Genomic DNA, 25,936 nt, shown 5'->3' on the forward strand with positions numbered 1-25,936 from the left:
GCTGATTTGTATGACTGATTTTTTTAGAGAGAAAAATACTATACCATGGCTTATAAGCCAGCGAATAAGCTGGCTGATAAGACCAGCCGAACACTCCCGCCGTTCCCACGGAGTCCTTCTTCCCGCGGTCGGCCGCTGGAGGAGAGCAGCAGCACGGGCAGCACCACCACACCGCCCTGCCCACGCGCTCCCTTCCTCCTCCACCTTTGACCGGCACCGTCGTCGATTGGGACGCGTAGCACCGCCGGGCCGAGCGCTCGCTCGCAAGGCGGTGGTGTGCGTGCGTGCGCGCGAGCATGGCCGGCGGCGGGCCGACGATGGATCCCGTGGCGGCGCGCGGCGGTGGGCACCACTTCACGCCGCCCGTGGCGCCGTTCCACCACTCGTTCGTCGGCTTAGGCGGCCACCATCACCCTTTCCCTGGGCAGCAGCACCCGGCGTTCCAGCATTTCCAGGAGCAGCAGCAGCAGCTGGAGCTGATGGGCGGCGGGGGCGGTGTCCCCGGCGTGAACAAACAGGAGCTCGCTGACGACATCAACAACACCATGAACAGCGTCGGGACCAATGGGAGCGGCGACGGCGACCATCACCAACAGCAGCAGGCGGGGGGCGACGGCGACCAGCAGCACCAGCACCTGGTGGTGATGCACCGCCCGCGTGGCCGCCCCTCGGGGTCCAAGAACAAGCAAGCTGCCCGTGATCATCACGCAGGACAGCGACAGCGCGCTACGCGCCTACGTGCTGGAGGTCGCTGTCGGCTGCGACGTCGTCGACAGCGTGGCTAGGTTCGCGCGCCGCTGCCAGGTGGGCGTGTGCGTGCTCAGCGGCGCCGGGAGCGTCGCCAACGTGTGCATCCGTCAGCCCAATGGCGGCCCCGGCACCGTCGTCACCCTCGCTGGTCGCTTCCACGTCCTCTCCCTCAGCGGCTCCTTCCTCCCGCCGCCGGCGCCACCCGCCGCCAAGGGGCTTGCCTGGTGGTCGACTGTTGGGCTAGGGCAACACGACGGATGCAGGCGGCGGCGACGTGGATACGCGGGGCGACGAAGAGGTTCGCATGGAAAAAAAGAAGACTGCAGGAAAAAAAAGTCAAATGGGACCAGCATTTGATTTTTTAGAAGTCAAATATTAGAAACTATCGGTGATGAACTTATTTTTTTCTCCTAAAACCTTTTTACGAGTTGACAAACATAGACTTTTTAGAAGGAATATTTTGGGAACTCTGGGAGATGAAGGAATAAAGATGGCAACGGGCCCCCGATACCCGATACCCAACGGGTATTTGATCCATTAGGGGATGAGAATGGGAGCATATCTTTACTCGCGGGCATCTAAATGGGTAAGAATCCATCCCCGACGGGTATAGCGGGTACGGGAACGTTCCCTGTTTACCCATCCCCGTTACCCGTTGGGGAACCCGACTATTTGAGCTGTCATGCGAGTATTAGGCCCAAAGAATCTCAACATGGGTATTTTGGCCCAAATCTGAACAATCATATATATAGTTTGTGTGTTCTAGGACGCCTGCCTCACAAGCGCTCGTGCCTCTCGCTTCCTCAGTTCAGTCTCTCTGCCACCTTTGCTCGTCCTTCTCGCAACCTCGCTCCTTCTCCTCGGCATCTCCGAGACTCCGACACTTATACCCGGGTGAAGAAGAAACGTCTCTGATTGCAAAGCTGCGACCCCAAGTGTCCTTGTTTATCGAGTATGCAGTACCCGTCGGGTATCTGTTACCCGACAGATGCCCGACGGGTACGGGGATGGGCAAGAATCTATACCCGAGACAGTTAACGGGGACGAGGACGGGATGAATTCTCCGTAGCGGGGAAGAGAACGTTCCGACGATACCCGACGGGTACATCCCGTTGCCATCCTTATGAAGGAACTTGCGATGCAATTGTGACAAGGCACAAGAAAAGGTTTTTGGTGTGCTTTTTGCCGTGGCATGCATGCCTTTTGACATTGTGGGATGCTAGTATTTCCCACCGCCAAAAGGACTTGCATTGCTACAAACTCTCGCCGGCTCTTTTATGTGTGGTAGACTGGTACGGTCTTATCTTAGGTTACAAGCTCTAGCTAGGGAGTAATGCTGTTATAGCAACCGAAAGTGTGCATGTTTTCAACAAAAGCTATCATATTATTATTGCTACCACCCTGCCCTTCCCTTTGCGGCTTTGCCATCTCTAGATGATTAATGGGTCTCAATAAAAAAAAAGATGATTAATGGATAGCTCCATATGGTTGCGGTGCATTTTCCGATGCTTTTTTTCACGTTGTAGGGATGCATTTTCCGATGCTCGGCTGCTCCCAGCGTGGTCGTAGGCGTCAGCGTGCAGCAGCGCCTGCCATGGGTGGGCGGGGCCCTACGCTGGCTGCTGCTGTGCTGGGCTTGCAAGTGAATGCTGCGACTTGACTGTGTTGACTTCCCTTTTCACATTTCAAAATTCTACGTATAGTATACCTTTTCCTTATGAGCTCTAGATTAGATAAATAATACGTATATTCATTTCAATTATCTCAACAAGTAGGGATGGAAAAATGGAAATGGATATCCATATCATTCGATACCCGTATACGCTAAAACTCGTAACGTGGGTATCTGTATTCGTATTCGTTTTTATATCATAGATACTACTAAATGGATATACTTGAATTCGTTTTTCCAGTGTTTTTCTCTATCCGATTCTAGATCCATACCTGCAAAGAAAACAAGGTATCATGAACCTACTTAAACGTATTGTCTCCATAACGAGTGACCAATTATTTTGTTTCATTATTACTAACAATGCAATTGAACCCATTTAATAGTATATCTATAAATAACTTTTAGTGTTAATTTAAAATTATTAATGATACGCAAAGATTAAATTAATTTTAGTATTTTTTATCTGGTTTAATCTCTGCTTGTGTGATAATTTTGTAATCCCAATACTATTGATAAAGTAAAATGGCTATTTGTTTTCTACCATTTTATTTGAATTTCTTCACTTGATCTATTATTTTATTCAATATTATTTCATTATAATTTAGGTTACTTAGATCTTGGAGATCGTTAGAAGTATACTTTCATTTAGTTCACTTTGGTTAACAATGTACTTAGGGCCTGTTTGGTTAGGGGTCCTAAACTTTAGTAGCTTTTAGTCACTAAAATGACAAACACCCTGACTAAAAGGGGCCACTAAAGTTTAGTGGCTTTAGTCTCTAAGGGGTAGTTAAAAGTGACTAAAAGTGGTCCCAGGTGACTTTACTCTCTTTCTCTCTCCTCTTCTTTTCACTTTTAGCACATGGATCTAAACAGAAGGTCACTAAACTTTAGAGGGGTGACTAAACTTTAGAGGGGTGACTAAAGGAACTAAACATGCCTTTAGTAGTAAAATTTAATTCATTTATGTTAAATCTAATAATATACATTTTGAGTTGACTTGAGTAAATATCGTAATAGAAATCCGAATTTGAGACATCCATTTTGTATTTATATTCGAAAATATCTTAATCCTTATATCCGTTTCCATCCCTATCAGCGAGCTTTAGTCAATGAATGATGCACTCTATTTCAGTATTTAAGTTTGTTTTTTCAACAGTGAACATTTGAACCGCTAATGAATGATGCACTCTATCTTTTCATTCTCATTTTTTTAAGTACCAGTTGTGGGCCTGTGGCTAGATTAGTTCGAAGCCGATTATATAATTTAATAATACTTTACCATATTATTTGTATATGTTATCAACTATATAATGTTGATTATATGTTGTCCATTATTGTATCGCACCGGTCCAAAACTACCGAACCGGCGGTGGGCTCGGGGCTAGTCATACACGGTGGCTAGTTCATCATATTTATGAAATGAACAATGAGGTGACACATGCAAAACTGCAATTCTATTATAAAATTGGTAGAAAATAATAATGTTTTGTTAGAACGGGAAACTATATCATCAATAGAAAATGGTAGGAAATTTTCAGCATCGTCTTAAACCCCTAGAGGAAACAATGAGAGGCTTGTTGTGTGCTACTCCCTCTGTCCCAGAAAGAAAGTCGTTATGGGATGCGTGCATGTCAAATTTTCTCAACTTTAATTAGGTTGGTAGAAAATACGTGCAACATTTATATCTCCAATTAAGTTTATTATGAAAGTATATTTAACGATCTATCTAATGATATTAATTATGTATTATAAATATTATAATATTTTTTTTATATATAATTGGTCAAAGTTAAAAACAGTTACTTCTCGAAAAACAAGAACGACTCCTATTCTAGGATAGAGGGAGTAAGAGTGTAAGGCGATGGCACATGGGACAAGGTCAGGCAGAGTGGCTGATGCTGCTTGTTAGAGGTGGAAGAAGGATGGAGCGTTGAATCTTCATGCGTTGGCTTGAGATTGGAGCATGTCTCACATGCCTAGTAGATATAAACCTCAGGCCCCATGTGGTTCCATGGAATTGAATTCATTCTAATAAATTCTAATTTAGGTATATATTAATCAAGCTACTATGGTTATATGTGGAATGTATTTGTATATTATTTTTAGCCATGCAAGAGATATGCTCATGTGTTATATTTCTACTATAGGGGAACGAGTTGAAGAGCGTGCTACAAGTTGAAGAATATAAATATAGCATAGTTATCTATAGAATTAATTTTTATCTCACACCCTATGAATTCGAGATAGAGTTACATGTGAACTTTGGAAAGTTGTAGAATCTCAAATTCCAAACCAAATAGCTTAATCCATTAAGTAGATTTCAATTCCTGCAAAATGAAGTGATCCAAATAGCCCCTTATATATTTTATGCAATCCGTGTCAAATATTGGAACAAAATTGTAAGATCCCTTTGCAAATAGGTTCCTAGCGCCCTAGTTTTGGAATATATCTAATAATAAGGAAGAATAATGCATTCTCTCTCTCCCTCCATCTTTAGCAAATATTTTTCCTCTAACATTTCCATATGCGGTTTTTTGTTAACCGTTTAAGCACATCACTCTCAAATATTTACTTTTCTTATATTCGCTAAGATTTGACGACCCACCATATTTCTCAAGAAATGTTTCGTAGAGATCTTATTTCGTATAGTACAATTGTCAAAGGTATTCATTTTTCCCTCATGTTCGTACGTCTTGCACTTGACACACAATCACGAATATGTGAGTATTAATATTTTTAAATGCTTTCAGATTTTGTAAGCTGAGATTATGCATCTATCTAGCATTCACGTTGATTATCACTCTCCATTTTTGTTTTCAGACATATTAACATTTATTAGGGCATGTTTGGCTTTCTATTGCACGTTGCCACACTAGAGCTTCAGTCGTGCCATAAGTGCGGCACACGAAAATAGTGCCACACTTTAGTGGAGCTACGACATAAAAAAATGAGCGGCGCCTAAGCAGGTGGCACACTACAGCTTACATCATGAATCAAACGTTAGTTAAAGTTACGCGAGATGAGGCATGATGACTTGTGGCAACCTTTGTTAACGAACCAAACACTAGTAAAAAAAGGGCTTCTATTTCCGGCTACCAACCCCCTTTATTCCCGGTTACGCAGCCGGGAATAGGAGTTCAGAAATAAAGGGTTAGTAGTCAGGAATAGAAGTGGACCTTTAGTCCCGGTTGGTGATACTAACCGGGACTAAAAAGGTAGCCACGCCAGCGTCTGGGCTGGCCTCTTTATTCCCGGTTGGTATTACCAACCGGGACTAAAGGGTCTTTTTTTTTCTTTTCCTGCTTATTTCAATTGACGATTCTTTTTTGTTTTAATTTGGTTTTCGAATACGCATTATTCGCTACAAAGTAATATATGTATACACGCGCGTACTGTAAAGTTTTCGCTCGATCAATGCACGCAAGCAACACAAGTAAAAGTAAACTAAAACATAATATTATATTTCATCGTCACATGTAAAGTTTGCATTAATTGTACATTTCATCATCACATGTTCTTTGGATCAATATGAAATTTGGCTTTCATCATCACATATTTGGGTCATAGTAAAACTCGCTGCCGGGAGTTAAGACCTGATCATTCAGAAATTCACCTATTGTCTCTTGGATTGCTTTGAGATGGTGTGTGTCCAGGGTTTTTTTCCTTCAACCAACGAGTCTTCAATTTGAGATATGAGATAAAGAAAAAGTATATTAGTATGTATATATATATGTGTGTATCAAGAATAATGATAAATAAATTGTATCTATCACGAATATATATATATATATATATATATGTATGAAGAATATATATATATATATATATGTGTACACTTACCCTTTTTTTCTCTAGACTAGTTCTTTTTTAGCACACTCTCATGAACTCGCAAACATAGTATCCACAGAGATTGGTCCCCTAGGGCTGCAGCAGAACCCACTTTACCAGAAAAAGATTTGTCATCATCCGAGCATAGGGAAATTGAACTAAGATAGGTATATAGTACTTACTTTGTATAGCACTACTTTCAGTGGCACTTTGTATTTCATATGGTGTTCCTGACAGATCCTTTTCCCAACAGCTACCAAATAACATAAAAAATATTTGGACCATTAATTTGTATGCAGAGAGACTGGAATAGTTTTGCTAGTGAGACTGCAATTACCTCTGAATAATATCTATCATCTCTTGGAACTCTTTTTGCTCTTTTCTCATCGAGTTCCAGATGTCCTAGATGACCTTTCTCCAGATCGAGTTCCATCAATATCCAGTGTTCACTGCCATGTCCATTAACACTTATTAATTAGCTAACAGGTACAGTGAACATATATATATGGATACACGATCGTCGACATTATGAACACTTACCTGAAGTTGTAGGGGAAGAGTATACATTTCTTGTCACATTGCTTCTCTAAGAACATCTTGATATTGGCCTCCGTTTCTGGCTTTCCATGTTGGATGGGGTTTAGGGTTTTTGAATACGATATGTGGATCAATGAAACTAATATCAAGTACACCCTCTCTTTTTGCACTCTTCCATCTCAAACCTGCATCATATATATAGAGCTGAGGATAATAAACACAGACATGTACGTACGTAATGACTTATTATTAATTAGTAGAAAGAATCACTTACAGATAATAGCAGCTGATGAGAGTCTTGTCGAGAGAGTTCCGGTGGACTAGTTGGTGTAATTCAACAAACTCAATGTACATAACGTCATCGCCATGGAACCAATGGTCATCTTTGATTCTAACAGAAATATAGAACTCTTTCCGGTGACACGCGTCGAGGTACAAGGTGTTTAGCTTGAACAATTGTGTACCCAGTTCATTGATGGTCTTAGGATTCCATAGACTTCCTGCCATGCTCATATTTCTGCCATTCATCCGCTACCGGCGCACTTTCGAAGAGGAAATCGCCAAGGTCGATACCTCTCATAGCATAAAAGTTAGCAAGTTCCGTCATATCCACTTCTTTATCAGCAGGTATTTCCATCATATCCAGCATATCTATGTTTGAACCATATTCATTAGCAATAACTAGAGGAGGGACTGATTGCAATTCTTGTTCTCCGAGTTGTGCAATAGTTTTCCCTGCTTTAGCAGCTTTCTTGATTATCTTGCTAAGAGTGCGGTCAAAGTCTGATGGTGGCGAGGGCTTACGAGCTTGCCGCCTCTTTTTCTGCTCAGCTTCCACCATCCGCCTTAGTTTAGCTGGAGGTAGGTGGAAGTGCTTCTGCTCCTGCTGCTTCCTCTTCCCTATGCCTGAGAAGAATGCTTCGACGGTTTTTTTAACCTCATCATCTAACTCCTCTTTACTCATTTCACCAGGCAATTTCTATGGAATTGGCCTTGGTTTCACGGGGGCCTTCTTGGTCGTCTTCGCCGACGGGGCAGATGGCTTATTTGTTTGCAGCCGTCTTCCCTAGGTTCATGGGAGGAGGTGGGGGAACAGGCGTTGGAGACCTTTGAGGCGACGTTGGGGAATGCCTTGGAGGTGGGGGAACAGGCGTTGGAGACCTTCGAGGCGACGTTGGGGAATGCCTTGGAGGTGGGGGAATAGGCGTTGGAGACCTTCGAGGCAGCGTTGGGGAACGCCTTAGAGGCGGTGGCGGCGGCAGTGGAGACCGTCTTGGAGATGGTGAGGATGCAGCCGTGTCTTCTACTCCATCGTAACCGCCGCCCGGAGCACTATGCTTGTCTGGTGATTGTACTATTGGACTTAGGTTGGGGGAGGCCCTACTATGTGCATACAGAAGACAATGAGTCAATTGTTATTTAAGAGGCAATATAAAATTAATAAAAAAATTGTTTCATTCACTTTCATCCATACCTATTGTGCAGCAATGGCTTCCTAGGAATATTGATGTAGCGCTTGCGCCATGCAATGAATGACTTCTCTGCTTCTCCCACGGTCTTCTCCCCGTCACCTCCGTGGATGTCAAGAGGCACATCGCTAAAACCTTCAATAGCTTTATCCACCGAGACAGTAGCATATCTAGCTGGTACTACTGCCCCATGGATTCTTGGTGTCTTGGTACGATCGATAGGGTTTACAACACCAATAGCCACCTTCACTATGCCATTATCTTTTGGAATGTGCAGCTCACATGATGTAAAAGGTTCAGTGACGTCATCCACGGGGAAGCGCAGCTCTGCATCTTTTATGGCATCAGGCAGCTCCATAGAAGCACAACTGCTTCTCAACTGATCGGGGGGGCTAATGTTGATTCTCGGAGCTATTGTAATCCATGTGGACACTCAATTGTATTTGCACTTGCCTTGCGACTTCCTCTTGCATTTTCGCTTGCATTTCTTTTTCTCGCCTTTGTGATTCAAGCACCGCTTCCCGTGACTCAATAACATATTGCTGCAAGATGCGGATCCTCTCTGCCTCCTCATCCTTCCGTCTCTGGCGGCTTCTAGTACGAATCGATCCATTCAGGGAAACCTTGCACCCACGGAACGGCCCCTTTGCCTCTAGTTCGTCCAGAATGCTCAGCGGTCCCGATGGAATATGTCAGTTCATCTTTCTCTCTGTTGGCCAGAATAGTCCACTATCTCTAGCTTTTAGAATTTGAATCAACCTTTATGTTGCTCTTTCGAGTTTTGTGCCATGGACGAGCTTCCCGGTGACTGGGTCCAATCCTCCCCCATGACCTAAAAACCAACGCTTTGTGCGTTCAGGCCACGGTGCTGATTCAGGTACGACCCCCTTGGCAATAAGGTCTGCTTCTATTTTTTGCCACTTGGGAACAGAAGTCGCGTAGCCACCTTGATCCCATGTTATGGTGGTATTACTTTTGTCTGGAATTCTCTTGGTTTCCTTCTCGTCCGTTCCGCACTCTCTTCTGATGTCTTATACTGTACAAATTCCTCCCAGTAGGGCCTTGCCTTCGCGATTGGGCCCTTATCGTTCCAATTTGGAGTCTTGTTCTTCTTGACGTATGATTTGTACAGCTGCTTCTTCCAAGATTGGAATTGGGTGGCCATCTTCTTCATTGTTCAGTGCCTAACTCGCTCCGTCAACCTTTCATGGGTGATGTCTTCATGATAATCATCTGTTTGGAGCGTGAATTGTGCAAGAACATCTTGCCAAATCAGCTCCTTGTCCTTATCAGAGACAACTAATATGAGGAGCATTGTTATTTTTTTCCATTCACGGGCATTGATCGGGAGCTTGTCCCTTACAAGGTACCCACAGTGGTACATGAATTTCTGTGCATATTGTCCTAGTGGTTCGCCTGTAGCCATGTTGAATTCTAAGATGATGTAGCGGCCTTCCAACGACTTTTTGGCCCCTCGAACATTCTTTGTGTTTCCCGATATCGTCGTCGATCCAGACGGCTATGTACGCATAGAAACACAAAAAGTATTATAAAACGAAGGTCGATCCAATGGGCTACATGTATGCATAATAAATAAATGAGAGCTAGATATTGAGAAATATATACCTCGCCGAAATTATCTTCATGATCGAGATTCAAGAATTGACTCTCGTCGTCTTCCTGCTGGTCATTATCAACATCGGCATAATGTTCAGTGCCGACGTTGATAATATCCATCATTTCCGCCTCCAAGTAGTCGTCTCTCGGGTCGGCCATAGAGAGCCTAAACAATTATAAAATAATAATTATGCAATTAGGGTTTCATAGACATTTTATACACATTTCGGGGTGGTGGTGCCTACACGGGGCAGCCGGCCAGCGTCGGTGGCCAGGGAGGGTTTAGGGTGGTTTAGGGTTTAGGGTTTAGGGTGGTTTAGGGTATAGGCCACATGGTATCAGAATATAACACAATTGATTTTATCTTCTTTCTTTCTTTAGCCAGTATGCCATCTTTGATTGTATCGAAACATTTACTTTGAAAGCCTACCATAAAGCATACTAAGCAATTCTACGTCTTTGTAAATGAAATCATCTTCAAGGATGGTAAACAATTAACAAGGTAGGCAATGCATCAAGTAGGTAACATTTGAATTAATCAACTTAATGCAATAGGTAAAATAGGTGATAAACTTTTTAAAGTAAACAAGGTAATGGTTTAATGCATAAACCGGGGCTTGCCTTCATTGACGATCTCAGGTTCCGGATCAGTACCACAATTATCGAATCCCGAGACAACCGGGGATTCTTCCACAACTTGCTCAACTATAATTGGTTCACTCTCGGATTCTACACGAAATAATAACATATACTTCAACATAATGATAATGTAAACATGATGCTTTCATGGTGCATGAAATATGACCAAAACAAGATCAAACCCTAAACCTAACACTTAGGGTTTGCTTTTATCCATTTTTGAATTAATTTGGAAATAAGCTCAAAACGAACTTGTTCCAAATAACCTCAAAATTTTATGTAAGCTTCCTCATGACAAATTAGTGTACCAAAACAAATTTCATAATTTTTGGAGTTATACAGTGGCCTACAAAAATCATGGAAATTACATTTATCAATTAATTGACTGAATTTTTGAACATTAAAAATTTATTCAAATTTCAAGTTTCATATTTTTAAACCATAATAGAACATGTACAGAAGCTACACACAAATTTTTAGAATTTTTGGAGCTGTAATTATTTTCCTATGAATTTCCAAAGTTGCTGCACTATTCAAAATCTAGAAAATAAGAAATCTCCCTGTTCTCTCCCTCTCTCTCACTGACGACCCGGCCCCACATGTCAGCGACCCAAACAGAGCGCACGACGGTGCTGCCGACTCTGGCCGACCAAACTCGCCGGCGACGAGGCTCCGGCGAGGCGGACCGCACCAGCATGACCAACACCACCCCGCGAACTTACCCCGACACCCAGAACAACAGCAGACGCACCGGAGGAAGCTCTACGTCAGCCATGGTGGCCACAGTGGCGAGACACACTCCGACGTGACTGGGCTACGACTGGGAAAACGATCGAGCTTACGAGCAACAGGATGTCATGGGGAAGGCACGACGTCGGGGGCGTCAGGACGATGCCCTCCGGTGAGGAAGAAGGCGCGGCGTCGGGGGCGGCCGGGGGCTCCTCGGTGATGGGCGCGGCGTCGGGGCTACTCCGGCGAGGTGGGCGAGCCTCAGGGTGCCCTCCGGTGAGGAATGCGGCGTCGGGGGTGGCCGGGGAGGCGAATCGGTGGCGGTGGAGCTCTGGGGACACGCCGAAGACAAAGACGATCGATGAGGAGGAAGAGAGAAGGGAGGCGGCGGTTTATACGAGAGGGACCTTTAGTCCCGGCTCCATCCATCGCCTGGGACTAAAGCACCTTTAGTCCCGGCTCCTGCCACCAGCCAGGACTAAAGGGGGGACCTTTAGTCCCGGCTACATCCACCGCCCGGGACTAAAGCACCTTTAGTCCCGGCTCCATCCACCGCCCGGGACTAAAGGGGGGACCTTTAGTCCCGGCTGTTGGAAGGAGCCGGGACTAAAGGATTTTTTGGCGGACCACCAAATGCAGCCCACCTTTAGTCCCAGTTGGTGGCAGGAGCCGGGACTAAAGGTGGGCTACATTTTCATTTCCCGCCAACTTTTAAGCAGATCAGTTTATTTTATATATGTTTTATATTTAAATGTTTAAGTCTTATTATTTGCGCAGTAAATTCAATACTAGACATAATTTTTTTTAGAAAAAATAATAAACTTTATTTCCATTTACTGCACAAAAAAAATATGTGACCTAAACTATTGTGTTTTTTATTATAAATGTTGAACATAATGCAACTAATACTCACTATTTTCGTTAATGCAAAAATATAGACTTTAATTGAAATTATTAAATTTATTGGTTTTCGACAGGAAATTAGTTTTCACGTAATTGTAACGTAAATCTTTAGGTTCTTCATTAATCATTGTATAATTAATCGGTGAGTTCGGACGTAAATTCAATTAAAGTTAAAAAAGTACCAAACCACCTCAGAAAAATCTCAAACTTGGTGGTGGCTACACACAAGGCATTTGTAGTATTGAGAAAAAGTTTGAGACCAATCCAGCACTGGAAAGCAAATGAACCTCAGAATCCCAGAGAACCTAGGTGTATAGATAGGGTTCGACGAAAGGTTCTATATACCTCTGTGAAGCACGTCGACTCCGCCTATGTTGAAATGGCTTAAAATTTTTTTGGCAGTCATTTACACCCAAAATATGGCCCCACACAAGATCTTAGGTTTTTCTAATAATTATTTTTATTATTACATTTTTCTTTGTGTCGCGTGAGACAAAATACGGCGAATTACATATTCAAAACAATATAATTTTGCATCAACCTCCACAAATATTTGTCTCCTAGGGCACAAGAGACCATTTGGCAAAGTTTGGCACCATTCCGGATCCTGTCGGGGGTGGACTCAGTTCAACATATAATTAATCGGTGAATTCGCGCGGAAATTCAATTAAAGTGCAAAAAGCACCAAACCAGCTCTGAAAAATCTCGAACTTGGTGGTGGCTTCACACAGGGCATTTGCAGTCTTGAGAAAAAGTTTGAGACCAATCTAGCACTAGAAAGCACATGGACCTCAGAATCCCAGAGAACTTAGGTGTATAGATAGGGTTCGACGAAAGGTTCTATATATCTCTGTGAAGCACGTCGACTTCACCTATGTCGAAATGGCTTGAAATTTTTTTGGCAGTCATTTACCCCCAAAATATGGGCCCACACAAGATGTTAGGTTTTTCTGATAATTATTTTTATTATTACATTTTTCTTTGTGCCGCGTGAGACGAAATACGGTGAATTATAAATTGAAAACACTAGAATTTTGCATCGAAATATGGTAAAATAAAACTTAAAAACTTATGTGTGAAAATTATATTTTTCCTCTAAAATCTAAAATTATTTTTTCACCAAAAGACTCTAAAAATCAAAGTATACTTAAGAAAAGAATATAAATGAAACTAATAAACTAAAACTATTTGTTTATTTTAATGACTACTGGCGGAAGCTTTATTCCCGGTTAGAGGTTATAACCAGGAACAAAGAGCAATATTTATTCTCATCTAAAGCCTCCAGCTGGGACTAAACATTTAGTCCTGGTTAGTGGCTCTAGCCGGGACTAAATGTCGATCTTTAGTCCCAGTTATAGCCTCTAACCGGGACTAAAGGTTTGCCTGCCGAGCCAGCAGCGTTGGGCAGCGACCTTTACTCCCGGCTCGAGGGTATAGCCGGGATTAAATCTTCTTCACTCCCGGGTTCAAAAAATGCCGGGAGTAACTCCGAAAATGGTGCCGAGACAAAATATTTGTTTTCTACTAGTGAAACACACCCTTAAATGCGACAAATTTAGTATGTTTAGGAGTAATAAAAACGATTAGACTTTTTCAAGTGCACTCTCACGTGCCTACTGGACTACTGGTGCAATGCATTTGCGTCACCTTGTAATATTCCTTCTGTCATAAAATAATGCAATTCCGGCTATTCGAGGAGTCAAACAGTTTGAACTTTGACTAAATTTATAATTCGTGGTATGAATAAATATCATTAGATCAGTTATAGAATCTATTTTCATAGATACGTAAATGCTAATACTACTTTACTATAAACTTAGTCAAAGTTGAGTTAGTTTGACCGGTACGGATTCCTATAATTGCATTCTTTTATAGACGGGAAAGTAATTAGGATTTACAATTAGGAAAAAGGATTGATTTCACTATGGTTAGGAACTGTCAAGGTTGTATCAGGATAAGTACACCAAAAGTGAAAAAAAATGGTCGCGGAAGCCGGACTGCTCGTGAGACGCACACAATTCGTGCGGTCCAAACTCACGCGAGAAACCCATCCCCAAAACTCCCACGCGCACCCAGAATACTCACCCTTTCCGCATCCCACTCCCACTGCTTCCGGGCCCCACGACACCCCACATCTCCCAGACGCACACGTCATCGTCGGCTCCGTCCCGAGTCCCACCCACCACACAAACCGCCTGCGGCCTACTCGACCAGGGGCCAGTCGTCAGATGGCCTCCACGTGGCACGTTCCGGCATCCCCGCCCTCCACGCCCCGCTGCCCACGGTCACGGGAACTGCCAGCGCTGACCGTCCGATCCTGCCCTTCGCCGCCAGAGGACGGCCCAGATCCTGCCCGGCCCGGCGCGGGCAGCCCACGCGCTGCTATTAAAGGCACCCCCGTTCCGCTCCTCACCTCACCTCACCTCCTCGCCCCCCAACGCATTGCCGAACGTGTCGCGCCCGCCCGAGCCCGATAAGCCCGCGAAGCCCAGGCCCAGCCAGACCCACCCGCGAAGCGATGCGACGGAGGAGATCGTGAGATCGCGGGTCGCCGCCACCCCGCTGTCGCCGGCGATGACCTCCGCCGTCCTCGCCGGCCGGAATGAGGTCCACCACGCGCACCCGCACCACCGCCACTGGGGCGGCGCCCGCGTCCCCCTCATGCCCAATCCGTCCTCCAACCCTAACCCTAGGCGCCACCACCCCGCGGGGGGCCAAACCCTATCCCCAGCGGCACGCCGCCGGCGCCGCCGCGGGCCGTCCCGGCGGTCGCCGCGGCCGAGCCCTTGCCGTCGTCTTCGGGGCACGTGAAGTTCAGGCCGTCGGAAATGACCCCCGCCGAGGCCAGGCTTCTCCGCGCGCGGCTCACCGGCGAGCTCGGCCGCGTCCGCGCTTTCCTCTCCCGCATCGACTCGTTGCAGGACGGCCCGCGCCGGCGCCGGCGCCCGGAGCCGGAGTCCCCCGCGCGCCGCTCGTCCCCGTTCCCGCCGCCGGTGCTGGTGGAGGCGATGCGGAAGCGGTGCGCGGACATCCTGATGCGGCTGCGGAGATCGAAGAAAAGCGTGTGGTTCAACTCCCCCGTCGACGTGGAGGGCCTCAAACTCCATGACTACCGCGCCATCATACGGAGCCCCATGGATCTCGGCACCGTCAAGCAGAACCTCACCGCTGGCCGGTACCCCTCGCACGAGGCGTTCGCCGGCGACGTCCGGCTCACCTTCAACAACGCGCTGCGGTACAACCCGCCCGACCACCACGTGCACAGGTACGCCGGCAACCTCCTCGCCTCGTTCGAGGGGATGTACAAGGAGGCCGTCTCGTGGTTCGAGCAGCAGCGCCAGCAACTCGAGCCACCAATGCAGCTCGATCTGCCGCCGCCGCCACCACCACAGCTGCCAGTTTCTGTGCCAGTGCAAGCGCCCCTGAGGATGGGGGGTGGGAGGAAGCCCAAGCCCAAGGCGAGGGAGCCAAACAAGAGGGAGATGGATGAGGAGGAGAAGCAGAAGCTGAGGGTGGAGATTGAGAACCTGCCTGAGGAGAAGATGCTGAATGTGCTGCAGATTGTGCAGAAGAGGAACAGTGATCCAGCATTGACGGGGGAGGAGGTGGAGCTTGATTTTGATGAGCTGGATGTCGAGACCCTGTGGGAGCTTGATCGATTTGTGGTCAATTGGAGGAAGGCGCTAAAGAAGAAGCCAGCGGAATTCTATGATGAATGGTGATGCTGCTGCCATGAATGGACACGCCATCGATGTGACAATTGTTCCGGATGATGATGACATGGTCGAGGTTGCTGTCAATCCGTCTGTGGTGGTTGAAATTGGAGAGTCGGTATGTCATTCTGAAGCAACCTTAGCTGTTCTATTTTGTAGTTTTCATGAACCTGTTATGTTTGGACTCTGTTCTAATGTTGATCCTGTTTTTGTTGCCTATTTTAGGAGACTGACATTCCAAAGAAGAGGGAAATGGAGGCGGAGGACGAGTATGTGGATATCGGTGATGAGATGCCAACGGTGAATTACCAGTCGGTGGAGATTGAGCGGGATTCCCCGGCAGCTAGCAGCTCAAGCGGATCAGGAAGTGGCTCATCTTCATCCAGTGGTACGGTGGAGCAAATGAGTATTTGTCACCACAAATGCTGAGTTATCGATTGAGTAGCTCTTTAATTCATTATTAAAATTCCTTGCAGATTCTGACTCGGATTCTGAATCTGATGGGGATGATGCAAGCGCCCCGCACTAGGTGGTTGCTCTTTTATCTGACTGTAGGATTAGCGATGAGTAGGTGACTGAGGTTCCTTTTGGTGAGGCATTTTGAAGAATGGTATAGCAAATTGGAGGGGGCTCTTGTTCATGCAAGTCGTTGTCAGGTGTGTTCGTTTGTGTATGTGGGTGCAGCTTAGGTTGTCGGTACTTGGTAGTGAATAGGTAGATGGTTGGGTAGATTGGGAGACTACTGTAAAGAAGGGAATGTAATCTGGAATGGAACGATGAGGTAAAGTAGCAATGCCTTGGCATTTCATGATGTCTGTTGCTTTCTTCGTATATGTTTCTTACTGCACTAGCCGATCTATTGTGCACATATGTTTTATTAATGTTCATCTGACATTACAAACTACATCTGAAAGAGTTCGCTGCAGTGCCTTAATTTGGTTCCAAAACACTGAAACGTACCATTGTACATTGATCCTGGTGCAAATTGCTGTCATGCTAATGCTTTTTGCCTGATTGCAGAAATATGTATATGTTTTGCTTTGATTATTATCTTATAATGTTACTAAATATTGTAATCCTGATCGTCAACATTAGCATAGCATACAGTTCTGCTTGAAGCATTTCCTTTATATATTTGCTCAAACCCGAACTTTAATCTGCAACGTCTTTGCTGCGACATCTCAGAATGATCTCACCTTTCTAATCTGAACATCCAGGTTGAGACGGGTATTTCTGACATAAGTTAACTGTTAGAACACATTCTGTACAGGAACTAGAAGCGCCAGATGTCCTCTATTGCCTTGGCATTTCAAGATGTCTGTTACTGCAGTTGCCGATCTATTGTGCACATACGTTTTATTAATATTCATTTGACATGACAAACTAAATCAGGAAGAGAGTGCTGGAGTGCCTTAATTTGGTGCCAAAACACTGAAACAGACCATGGTACATTATCCTGGTGCAAGTTGATAGCATACCGTAGTTCTGCTGGAAGTGTTTCCTTTATGCTTCCTTATCAGAAGAGTGTCAATTCTCACCTCACGACAAGTCAAATATTTTTAACTTTGACAAAATATACTCTTCTAGTAAAATATTTTGAACTTTGACAAAATATACATGAGAGAATATTAATATTTATGAACAACTAAATCATAAAATACAATTTATAGTAAACTTTTTTGAAGATACAAATGTTCTATGTTTTATAAACCTAATCAAGTTTTAGAAAGTTTGATCTGTACGACACTATTTTGGCTATTTTGGGATGAAGGGAGTACATCTTTGTTCAAATCTTTCCTTTAATCTGCAACATCTTTGCTGCGACGTCTCAGAATCATCTCACCTTTTTAATCTGGAACGTCCACGCTGAGACAGTTATTTGTGACAGTTTATTTATACTAATTGTTAGGAGAGAGTTATTTCTGTATTCAAGCAGTAACTAAAAGCGTCAGATGTACTCTATTGCCTGCAGGCACAGCAAACTGCATGTACGCTTTGGTATCTGAGATTTTTGGTAGATCTGATCGTCACCAGAGCCGCTTTGGTATCTCTGTTCGTTTTACGTAACCAATTTAGTTTTGATCGCTAAAGTTCGAGATGTCATCTGTCCTGTGTCGTTTCGGTATTAGCTTGCCCCACTGCCAGTTTTGCCACAGTTGCTACCTGCTAGTCTGTTGGGCAAATTCTAGGGGACACAGACGATGGCTGCTACTCTGTTCGGCAAGTGCCAGGGGTCAGCCGCTTCTATCGGAAAACTTGGGGTCAGCCGCTCCTAACGGAAAACTTAAGTATGGCAACACGAAACGGGCCATCATAAGGGAAATCTCTATCACTGCGGCAACGCAACGGTCACAATATTTCAACTGACAAAAAAGATACCAACATTCCAGTACCGGTACCACAACACAAAACAAAACAACTCAAAATTTCACTGGATCAGCAGATCATCCTTTCTCTTGCCGCATCCTCGCAGAATCCCCCCTTATTCATCTTCAGTCATCACCAGAAATGTCCTCGCCGAATGCCCCTCATTCATCTTCAGTCATCACCAAAAGTGGTCTTCTTTCCTGTGCAAATAAGAGGATGTGTATGCAGTGAGCTCAAAGCAGCTTTAGCAGTTGGAAAATTGTAAGTCATGGCCAATAGGTATGGCAGCGCAGCCCAATGTTGCTCAAACGAAAATGCAGTTATCTTTACAAGTACAGGATGAATCCTACCTGCACTAGGAGTGCCAGCACTCTGCCTGTTACCAAAGCCGCGGCCGCCGCCACCACGTCCACGGCCACCATCCCTACCACCACGTCGTCCGCCGAATCTGCCGCCACCATCCCTGCCCCCAGATCGGTCACCAAATCTGCCACCGCCACCACGCCGGCCACCAGAACCGAATCTGCCACCGGAACGGTCACCAAATCTGCCACCACCACGCTGGCCATCGCCTTTTGGCTTGGCTTCATCAACATAAAGCTCATAGCCACCACCAATGTCAGAGCCACTGAGCTCAATGGCTTTGGACACTGAATCCTGATCCTTGAAGTCCATGTAAGCCATTCTGCAGAGTTAAGAGGATCAACACACTTGTCACTAGTAATTAAGCCTAAATTTCACAGATGGATAGTTACTGGGATGCTGGTGTTTTTTTGGTAGTGAAACCCACCCTTTGATTGCACCAGACTCATAATCAGTCGGGATAGAGACCCTTGTTATATCACCACATTCAGCAAAATGTTGTTGGAGAGCGCTTCGGATCTGGATTCAGTGTCAAACATTGGCACGAAATTTCCTGAGATAAAAATAGCTAAACAAAAAAGAAATTACCTCATCCTCTGCAAGATTTTTATCGAAACCCCGGATAAATATCGAGTTGCTGCTACCCCGAGCTGGCTTCTGGAAAGATCCATCATTGCTGTTACAGTTTACCCATCCAATACACAGTTAATAACAATGGTAAGGCATCAGAAAGTGCACCGTAATGCTCTTAAGAGACATTAAGATCTCTTACCCACTGCGAGGAGTTTGTGTATTTCTTCCCTTAGCGAAGTCAAGTCTTACTTCACGACCCTGCAACTCTTTTGATTGCTTCTCTTTAAATGCCTGCTAGAAAACAATCCATTAGATATCTTGTTTAATTGCATATTTGCAACTATATCACTCAGAAGACATAATTTTAAGCAGAAAAAAAATTGCATAACAGCTTTAGCTTCAAAGATAATCTCAAAATGACAAGATACAAGAAATATATAGTAACATTACCTTTTCAGCAGCCTCAGCTGAAACAAATTCAACATAGCAAAATCCTTTACGATTGCCATCCTCATGTGTGGGAAAACGAACATCAACAACCTCACCAGCATCCGCAAAAAATTCTTTCCTGCAAACATTAGTATTAGAACACCTGCTGCAAAAAAGGTTCAATATAATGTGTGCCCTGAAGCCAAACTTACACATCGTCAAATTCAGCTCTCCAGGGGACGTTTGCCATAAAAAGTGTCTTCACCTCCTCCGTTGCTTCGTTTTGGGAGCCCATAGGTGTTTTAGGCTGCCACAGTATCAAATTATAAATGTTGCATCTATGTAACTTCATTAAAAGAACAAAAGCTCAAAGTCGCAGATTCATACTTCTTTGGTAGCAGTTTGCTTTTCAGAGGCATGCATAGGAGCTTCCTGTGTTGTTTCAATTCAAACAAAAATGTCATAAATGCAAATTCAAACAGATATAGTGAAACATGTGTCCATTTAAATAATGAGTCATACTTCAATTTGTGTAGTAACAAGTGAGAAAATACCTTCTTTGGAGTATTAGCAGGCTCTTCACTGTCTTCATCACTATCATCTTCAGAAGATTCATCCTCAGATCCACTGCTTGCTGATGCTTTTGGTGCCTGGTAAAGCATCTAGTTAATACTGGTTAACATTAACAACATGTTGCCTACATCGAAGAATTTGTGAAGTACCTTCTTTTGTTCAACTTTTGTACGCTCATCATCAGAACTTTCCTCACTACTGCCATCCTCATCCTCACTGCTGCTTCCATTCTTTGCAGCTGAAGGTGCTTCCTATTAACAGAAGAAAAACAATGTGAACAATGGAACAACAGGAAAAGAATAATGAAAATATGCAAAGAAAAATAAACAAATTGAGTATTTGCAGCACCTTCTGCTTCTTTTGGGGAGGTTTCTCGTCCTCATCAGTGTCAGAGTCATCACTTGATTCATCTTTCATTTTTGAAGCAGCTCTCTTGGCAGGCTGAGTTTTACTTGCATCCTAATGAGTTTAGAAATAAGGTGATCAAAATGGCATAATGCGTAACATGCAAATGTTTACAGCAAAATATGTTTTACACATACCTCAACCTCAGAATCACTCTCTGACTCACTTCCACTGGAATCTTCCTTTTTGGTAGCCACTACAGAAGCCTTAGACTTAGGAGGCACTTCCTGAAAATAATCATGTTACAACTCAAATAATGCATAACCATGGAAATTATTGGCACAAACTATGGTGAAGGACAAGAACAGGATATACAACGGTTAACCGAAATACATGTGAATAAATAAACAAACCCAATGCACACACCTCATCTGAGTCATCATCAGAGTCACTCTCAGAAGGATCCTCCTTTTTCTTTTGTGCATCAATCACAGATGGTTTCTTTAGAGGGGCAGCAGGTTTCTGAAAAAATGCACACAGAAGAGAAACGATACCATCAGCTGGCTAAGCTAAATAAGCATCTCAGGGCACACAACATAATACAAGTCGGCAATAATATGATGACAAATCAGTAAATACATATCTACATGTTAGGTTAGAGATGGCATTGCATCAGAAAACCTAATGAAAATGCAATCATTAATCTTAAGGTAAAATGGAATTAAAGCCAAGCATGAATGTTCCACTCACAACATCATCATCTGACTCATCGTCAGAACTGTCCTCATCGCTGCTGCTTTCTTGCTTGCCTTTCTTCAAACCATTTTTGGCAACGGCACCCAAGGGTTTAGCAGCAGCCTTCTTTGCAGGTTCCTGAATCAAAAGAACATGAGTTGGTAGCTCAACATCTGAAATGTACATTCAAATAATCAATTCGTTTGCTGGCAATTTATCCTAGATTAGTAACAACTAAACATTAATCTGTGCTGCCATGGTGGTAAAATGGAATTAACTGTGCACAAGACATAAGACAAACAGGAAGCTTCAACTCACATCATCGTCGTCATCGTCGTCATCCGACTCATCTTCAGAACTGCCCTCATCACTGCTGCTCTCTTTCTTGCCTGTCTTCGAACCATTTTTCGCAACAGCAGGCTTAGCAGCAGGCTTCTTTGCAGGTTCCTTAATGAAAAGATGAATTAGCATCTAAACATCCTCTGAAAAACCACATTCAATGACTCAATCTGCTGGCTGCTGATTCTTTCAGCTCCGAAACCTGCAATCAATGCCATACCTCATCAGATTCAGAGGTCGCGTCGCTGCTGTCATCATCACTGGACTCTTGTTTAGCGATCTTAGCAGCAGGCGCCTTCTTTGGTACCTTAACCTGTGGAAACAGAAGTTAACTATGTTACAGAAGAAGAAACTTCAATTGATAAAAAAACTATCACCTTTACAAGCCATACTCAGACTCAGATTCTGCAAGGGACTAGATCATCTACTGCAGCAGCTATTTCTGTCTACCCTCCCCACCTCAATCAAATCATTAAAAATTCTAAAAATAAAAAATCCCGTACCCGCCATACGTACGAGAGAAACAAGAACAAGCATCACCGCATACCTCCTCTTCGGACTCGGAGTCCTCTTCGGAGCCACTGCTGCTGCTCTCAACCTTCTTGGGGGGCGGCTGCTTCTTTGCCTTCTTGGCGTCCTTCTTGGACGGCACCACGGCCTTCGCCGGTGGCGCCGCCTTCTGCTTCTTCGCGCTCACCGCCTTCTCGATCTCGTCCTCCGCATCCCGCTTCTTCCCCTTGGGCACCGCCACGGGCGCCGCGGCCACGGCGGCCGCCTTCTTGCTTGACTTGCCCATCGGAGGAGAGGGAGAGGAGGCGGGGTGGGAGCGGAGAAACCCTAGTGGCTGCTAGGGTTTTAGGGGAGGAGGGGATTCGAGGATGAGGCGACGGAGGTTGTTTATAGGCCGGGATGGTCGGGTTCCATGGGCCTTGGTGGGCTTTTATATGAGCCTTATTTGTCTGTACGCACTACGCGGGGTCACGGTCTTGGTGGCGAGAGTAGAGCCCAAACAAAAAATGTTAGTTTCAAACAAAAAAAACATTTCTCCCGCTCCAATATTGACATTTTGCTAAAAAAAAGAAAGAGTAAAGTGGACTGACGGTACTCAAACTTGTTTGGGTATATTATTCTAGTCTAAAAATTAGCAAATCATTCATTTAGGTCTTCACACTTATTTTCCGATCTCTAAAATTACAAATCAATCGTTTAGGTCCTCAAACTTATTTTGTTGTGTCATCCCGGTGCCTAAACTCACAATCACCCATTTAGTTCCAATCTAAACAGGTCTAGCCTCGTGGCCGTATGTGTTTGTTTGTGGCATGCTCACATGCGCCCCCCATGTTCCTTCCTCCTCTCCCCTGAGCTCCCTCTCTCTTATCTCCTCTCTCGTGAGCTCACGGCTCAAGAGCGACATGGCTTGGGAGGCACGGCAGGGGATGGGCGACACAATCGGGTCTTGATGGGCTCTCGGACAGCTAGGGTGCGGCCGACCATAGGGGCTCGCCCCCGGGGGGCTTGGCACAATTAGAGGTGTAGCCAACTGATAGGTCAAGATGGTAGACTAGAGGAGGTGAATAGTCTTTTATAAAAATAAATGCGTCGACTAACTGAAACAAATGTGAAATTAAAACTACTCGATCTAGCCAATACTACATTTATCTATCTATGTTCACAAGTAGCTTACACAAAATCATAATTAAGAAACTAAGGTGTCAGGCTAGGTAGAGCTCACCTGCATAATTCTAGATCACATAGACCTATGCAACTAATACTCAAGCAAACGGGGAATTCCTACACATATTAGTGAGCAAAGCGCACAAAGCCTAAGCACACTAGCACTACTCAACTAACAAAGCTACACAAGCTAAACTAGAGAGCAAAACAAGCTACACAAGCTAAGCAAGGCTATTAAAGCTATATAAGCCTATTATAGTATGACAAAGCTATGGTTTTATACGCTAAAAAGACACAAAATTGTGTCTATAAAGAAGAGGTCATAATGAAATCTCTGGAACTCCAAAAAGAGCTACAATTTTAACAAAATCATGGTTCTAGAGACTTCAATATCTGTTGTGTTTAATAAACATCTAATAACTTTTGAACCAAAGTATTTTTTGTAAAACCATAATATTTCTCTAATGCTTAAAAAAATAGTTTACGTACAAATAGTGCCTGAGTATGTAAACTAATGTAACTACCTATGATAAACAGTACTATTAGTTAATGGATCCTTGACGACGATCCCATCCATCCCTAGGTATGATCCAGTGCGGGTGGCCCCACATCCGCTCAACCTCGCCGGCGTTTAGCTTCATCCGCCCCATGCGCTCCGGCCTCACAAGGTCGGAGAAGCCGACGTCGTACGCGACGGCCAGGCGCCCGCACGGGTGCGTCAGCCCCGTGGGCGAGGATCACGTACACGCGGTTCGCCCTGGCACCCGCCGGGTCGTCGGTGACTGTGAACCCGTGCGCGCCGTCGACGAACACCGTGCGGTCACCGATGTCGTGCACCGGCCTCCACTTCGGGGGCCTCCGGCTGCCCCTGTGCCGCGCGCGGTACGCCTCGGTGAAGAGCACGCCGCGGCTGTCTCCGGCGCGGCGCACCAGGAGGATCGCGTCGTCGGCCGAGGGCGCCAGGTAGGCGCCGTCGACGTCGTCCAAGTCCAAGCCCAGCGGCGCGGGGATCCTCGCGCGGGCTCGCAGCGTGCCGGCGTCGATGACCGTGGTTTCCAGCGTGCGCCGCTCGAGGACGAAGAAGAGCCCGCCGCGGTAGTTCACGGTCATGTGTGAGCCGTGCCGCGGACTGGTGCACCGGCGTCCACCACTCGCCTCCGTGCTCGCAGAAGAAGGCCGTGTCGCCGCGGGCCACCATGACGCCGCGCGGGGACCAGTCCCACGCGAGCCCGTCGTCGGTGACGCGCGCGCAGCGCGGGGGGCGCGGCTCGTCGTCGCGGTGGCAGTAGTCCACCGGCTCCTTCTCCGAGAACGGGATGGGTAGGTCCGGCAGCGGCGCGCGCGAGCCGGTGAAGGGGTCGGCGAGGTGGCACGGGTGCCTGTAGCACACGTCCTGTGGCCAGAACCGTCCCGCCGTACGGGGACAGCACGAGCCGGCGCCCGGGCACCGGAGGCATTGGCCGCACGTCGAGCATGCGCATGTGGGCGAGGGAGAAGACCCTGTACCCGTGCTCCGACGCGAACGCGAGGCACGGGAGCGTCGCCATGGTCCGTGCTCGCCTCCGTGACATCGGTGGCGGCGGCGTCATCGTCCACCGGCGCCTCCGTCCGGACGGAGACGGACGGCGATGAGGGGGACGACAGCCGAGGCCGTCTTTCGGGGGACGACGGGGAGAGCAGGAGAAAAGAACGCAGCTCAGCCCTGTGGCTGCGGCGGTCGTCGTCATCGTCTGGCGGCGTCGTCGGAGACGACGAAACTCCGCAGACGAACTTGGCGAACCTGTCGGACAGCTGGGAGAACATGGCGGCGGCGGCCATGGTGTTGGCGACTAGAGGCCAACACGACATTGGTGTAACAAACTAACAAAACAATCTGGCCAAATCAAAGACTACTTATAGTAGCATTTTGATAACTTGAACGGATTAGAGATAGACGACGTTGTAATCCGATCTGTAACAAACACGTCGTACTAGTTTGTTAACGGCAAGATCCGGGTCCTATCAGAACTAAATTGACGTGAAAACAAGCCCCTGTGCTGGTCCAAACCCTGGTTCGGTGTTTCAGTTGCAAGAACGCTAGCAATTTTGCCATCGAGGCTGATGCATTGGTTTTTTTTTTTCATTTACGCATATGCCTAGTCACTCCCTCCGTCAAAAAAAAAAAATACGACTATAGGATTAGTACTAGGTTAACCTAACTCAAGTTTAACCAACTTTATAGTAAATAATATTAGTATTTATGCTCAAATATTTTTTTATAAAATATATTCTATAACGAATCTAATGATACTTATTTTATATAATGAGACTTAAGTAAGATGTTAACGTAGAAATGACGGCCAAAGACCGTCACAGAACCGATGAATCCTAGTTGGATGCGTATTGGTCCTCCATAGCATATTGGCATTTGATTGAGGTAGCATTTTTAGCATAGCGGTTTGTATGGATGTTTGAATTTTATGTCATGATACAACCTGTTCGCTTGTTAGTTTCAGCCAGGACTTATCAACCATGATACAGTGTTTTACTCTCACAACAAACCAGTACCATCCGAACTTATCAACCCAGAAACCAACCAGCGAACAGGCTGATAGAAATAATTTTTGTTTTTCACCTTCACCATTACCATTTCAAACAATCCTTTTCCCCGCTATCATTTCAAACAAACATTTTATGACAAA

At 45.3% G+C, this 25,936-nt stretch overlaps 1 protein-coding gene and 3 pseudogenes across 1 annotated transcript; 2 read left to right on the forward strand and 2 right to left on the reverse strand.

Moving 5' to 3' along the window:
* Window positions 1-317: 317 nt before the first annotated feature.
* LOC136469053 (AT-hook motif nuclear-localized protein 24-like) lies at window positions 318-1,107 on the forward strand (annotated as a pseudogene).
* A 13,457-nt stretch (window positions 1,108-14,564) lies between these two features.
* Window positions 14,565-16,707, forward strand: LOC136471999 (transcription factor GTE7-like; annotated as a pseudogene).
* Window positions 16,708-18,168: 1,461 nt separating this feature from the next.
* On the reverse strand, window positions 18,169-22,466 carry LOC136472000 (nucleolin 1-like). Its single transcript, XM_066469744.1, has 17 exons — window positions 22,129-22,466; window positions 21,802-21,894; window positions 21,561-21,689; window positions 21,258-21,380; window positions 20,934-21,029; window positions 20,705-20,794; window positions 20,511-20,621; window positions 20,312-20,413; window positions 20,144-20,239; window positions 19,977-20,021; window positions 19,802-19,896; window positions 19,611-19,728; window positions 19,360-19,451; window positions 19,176-19,263; window positions 19,015-19,106; window positions 18,575-18,909; window positions 18,169-18,424 (listed from the first exon to the last, which is right to left on the reverse strand). Exons 1-17 carry the CDS (start codon window positions 22,375-22,377, stop codon window positions 18,396-18,398), a joined length of 1,983 nt encoding a protein of 660 aa, XP_066325841.1. The 5' UTR covers window positions 22,378-22,466; the 3' UTR covers window positions 18,169-18,395.
* A 1,331-nt stretch (window positions 22,467-23,797) lies between these two features.
* On the reverse strand, window positions 23,798-24,802 carry LOC136469054 (uncharacterized; annotated as a pseudogene).
* Window positions 24,803-25,936: the final 1,134 nt, after the last annotated feature.

This window comes from Miscanthus floridulus, chromosome 8, assembly GCF_019320115.1.
Source record: "Miscanthus floridulus cultivar M001 chromosome 8, ASM1932011v1, whole genome shotgun sequence".
Classification (NCBI taxonomy): Eukaryota; Viridiplantae; Streptophyta; class Magnoliopsida; order Poales; family Poaceae; genus Miscanthus; species Miscanthus floridulus.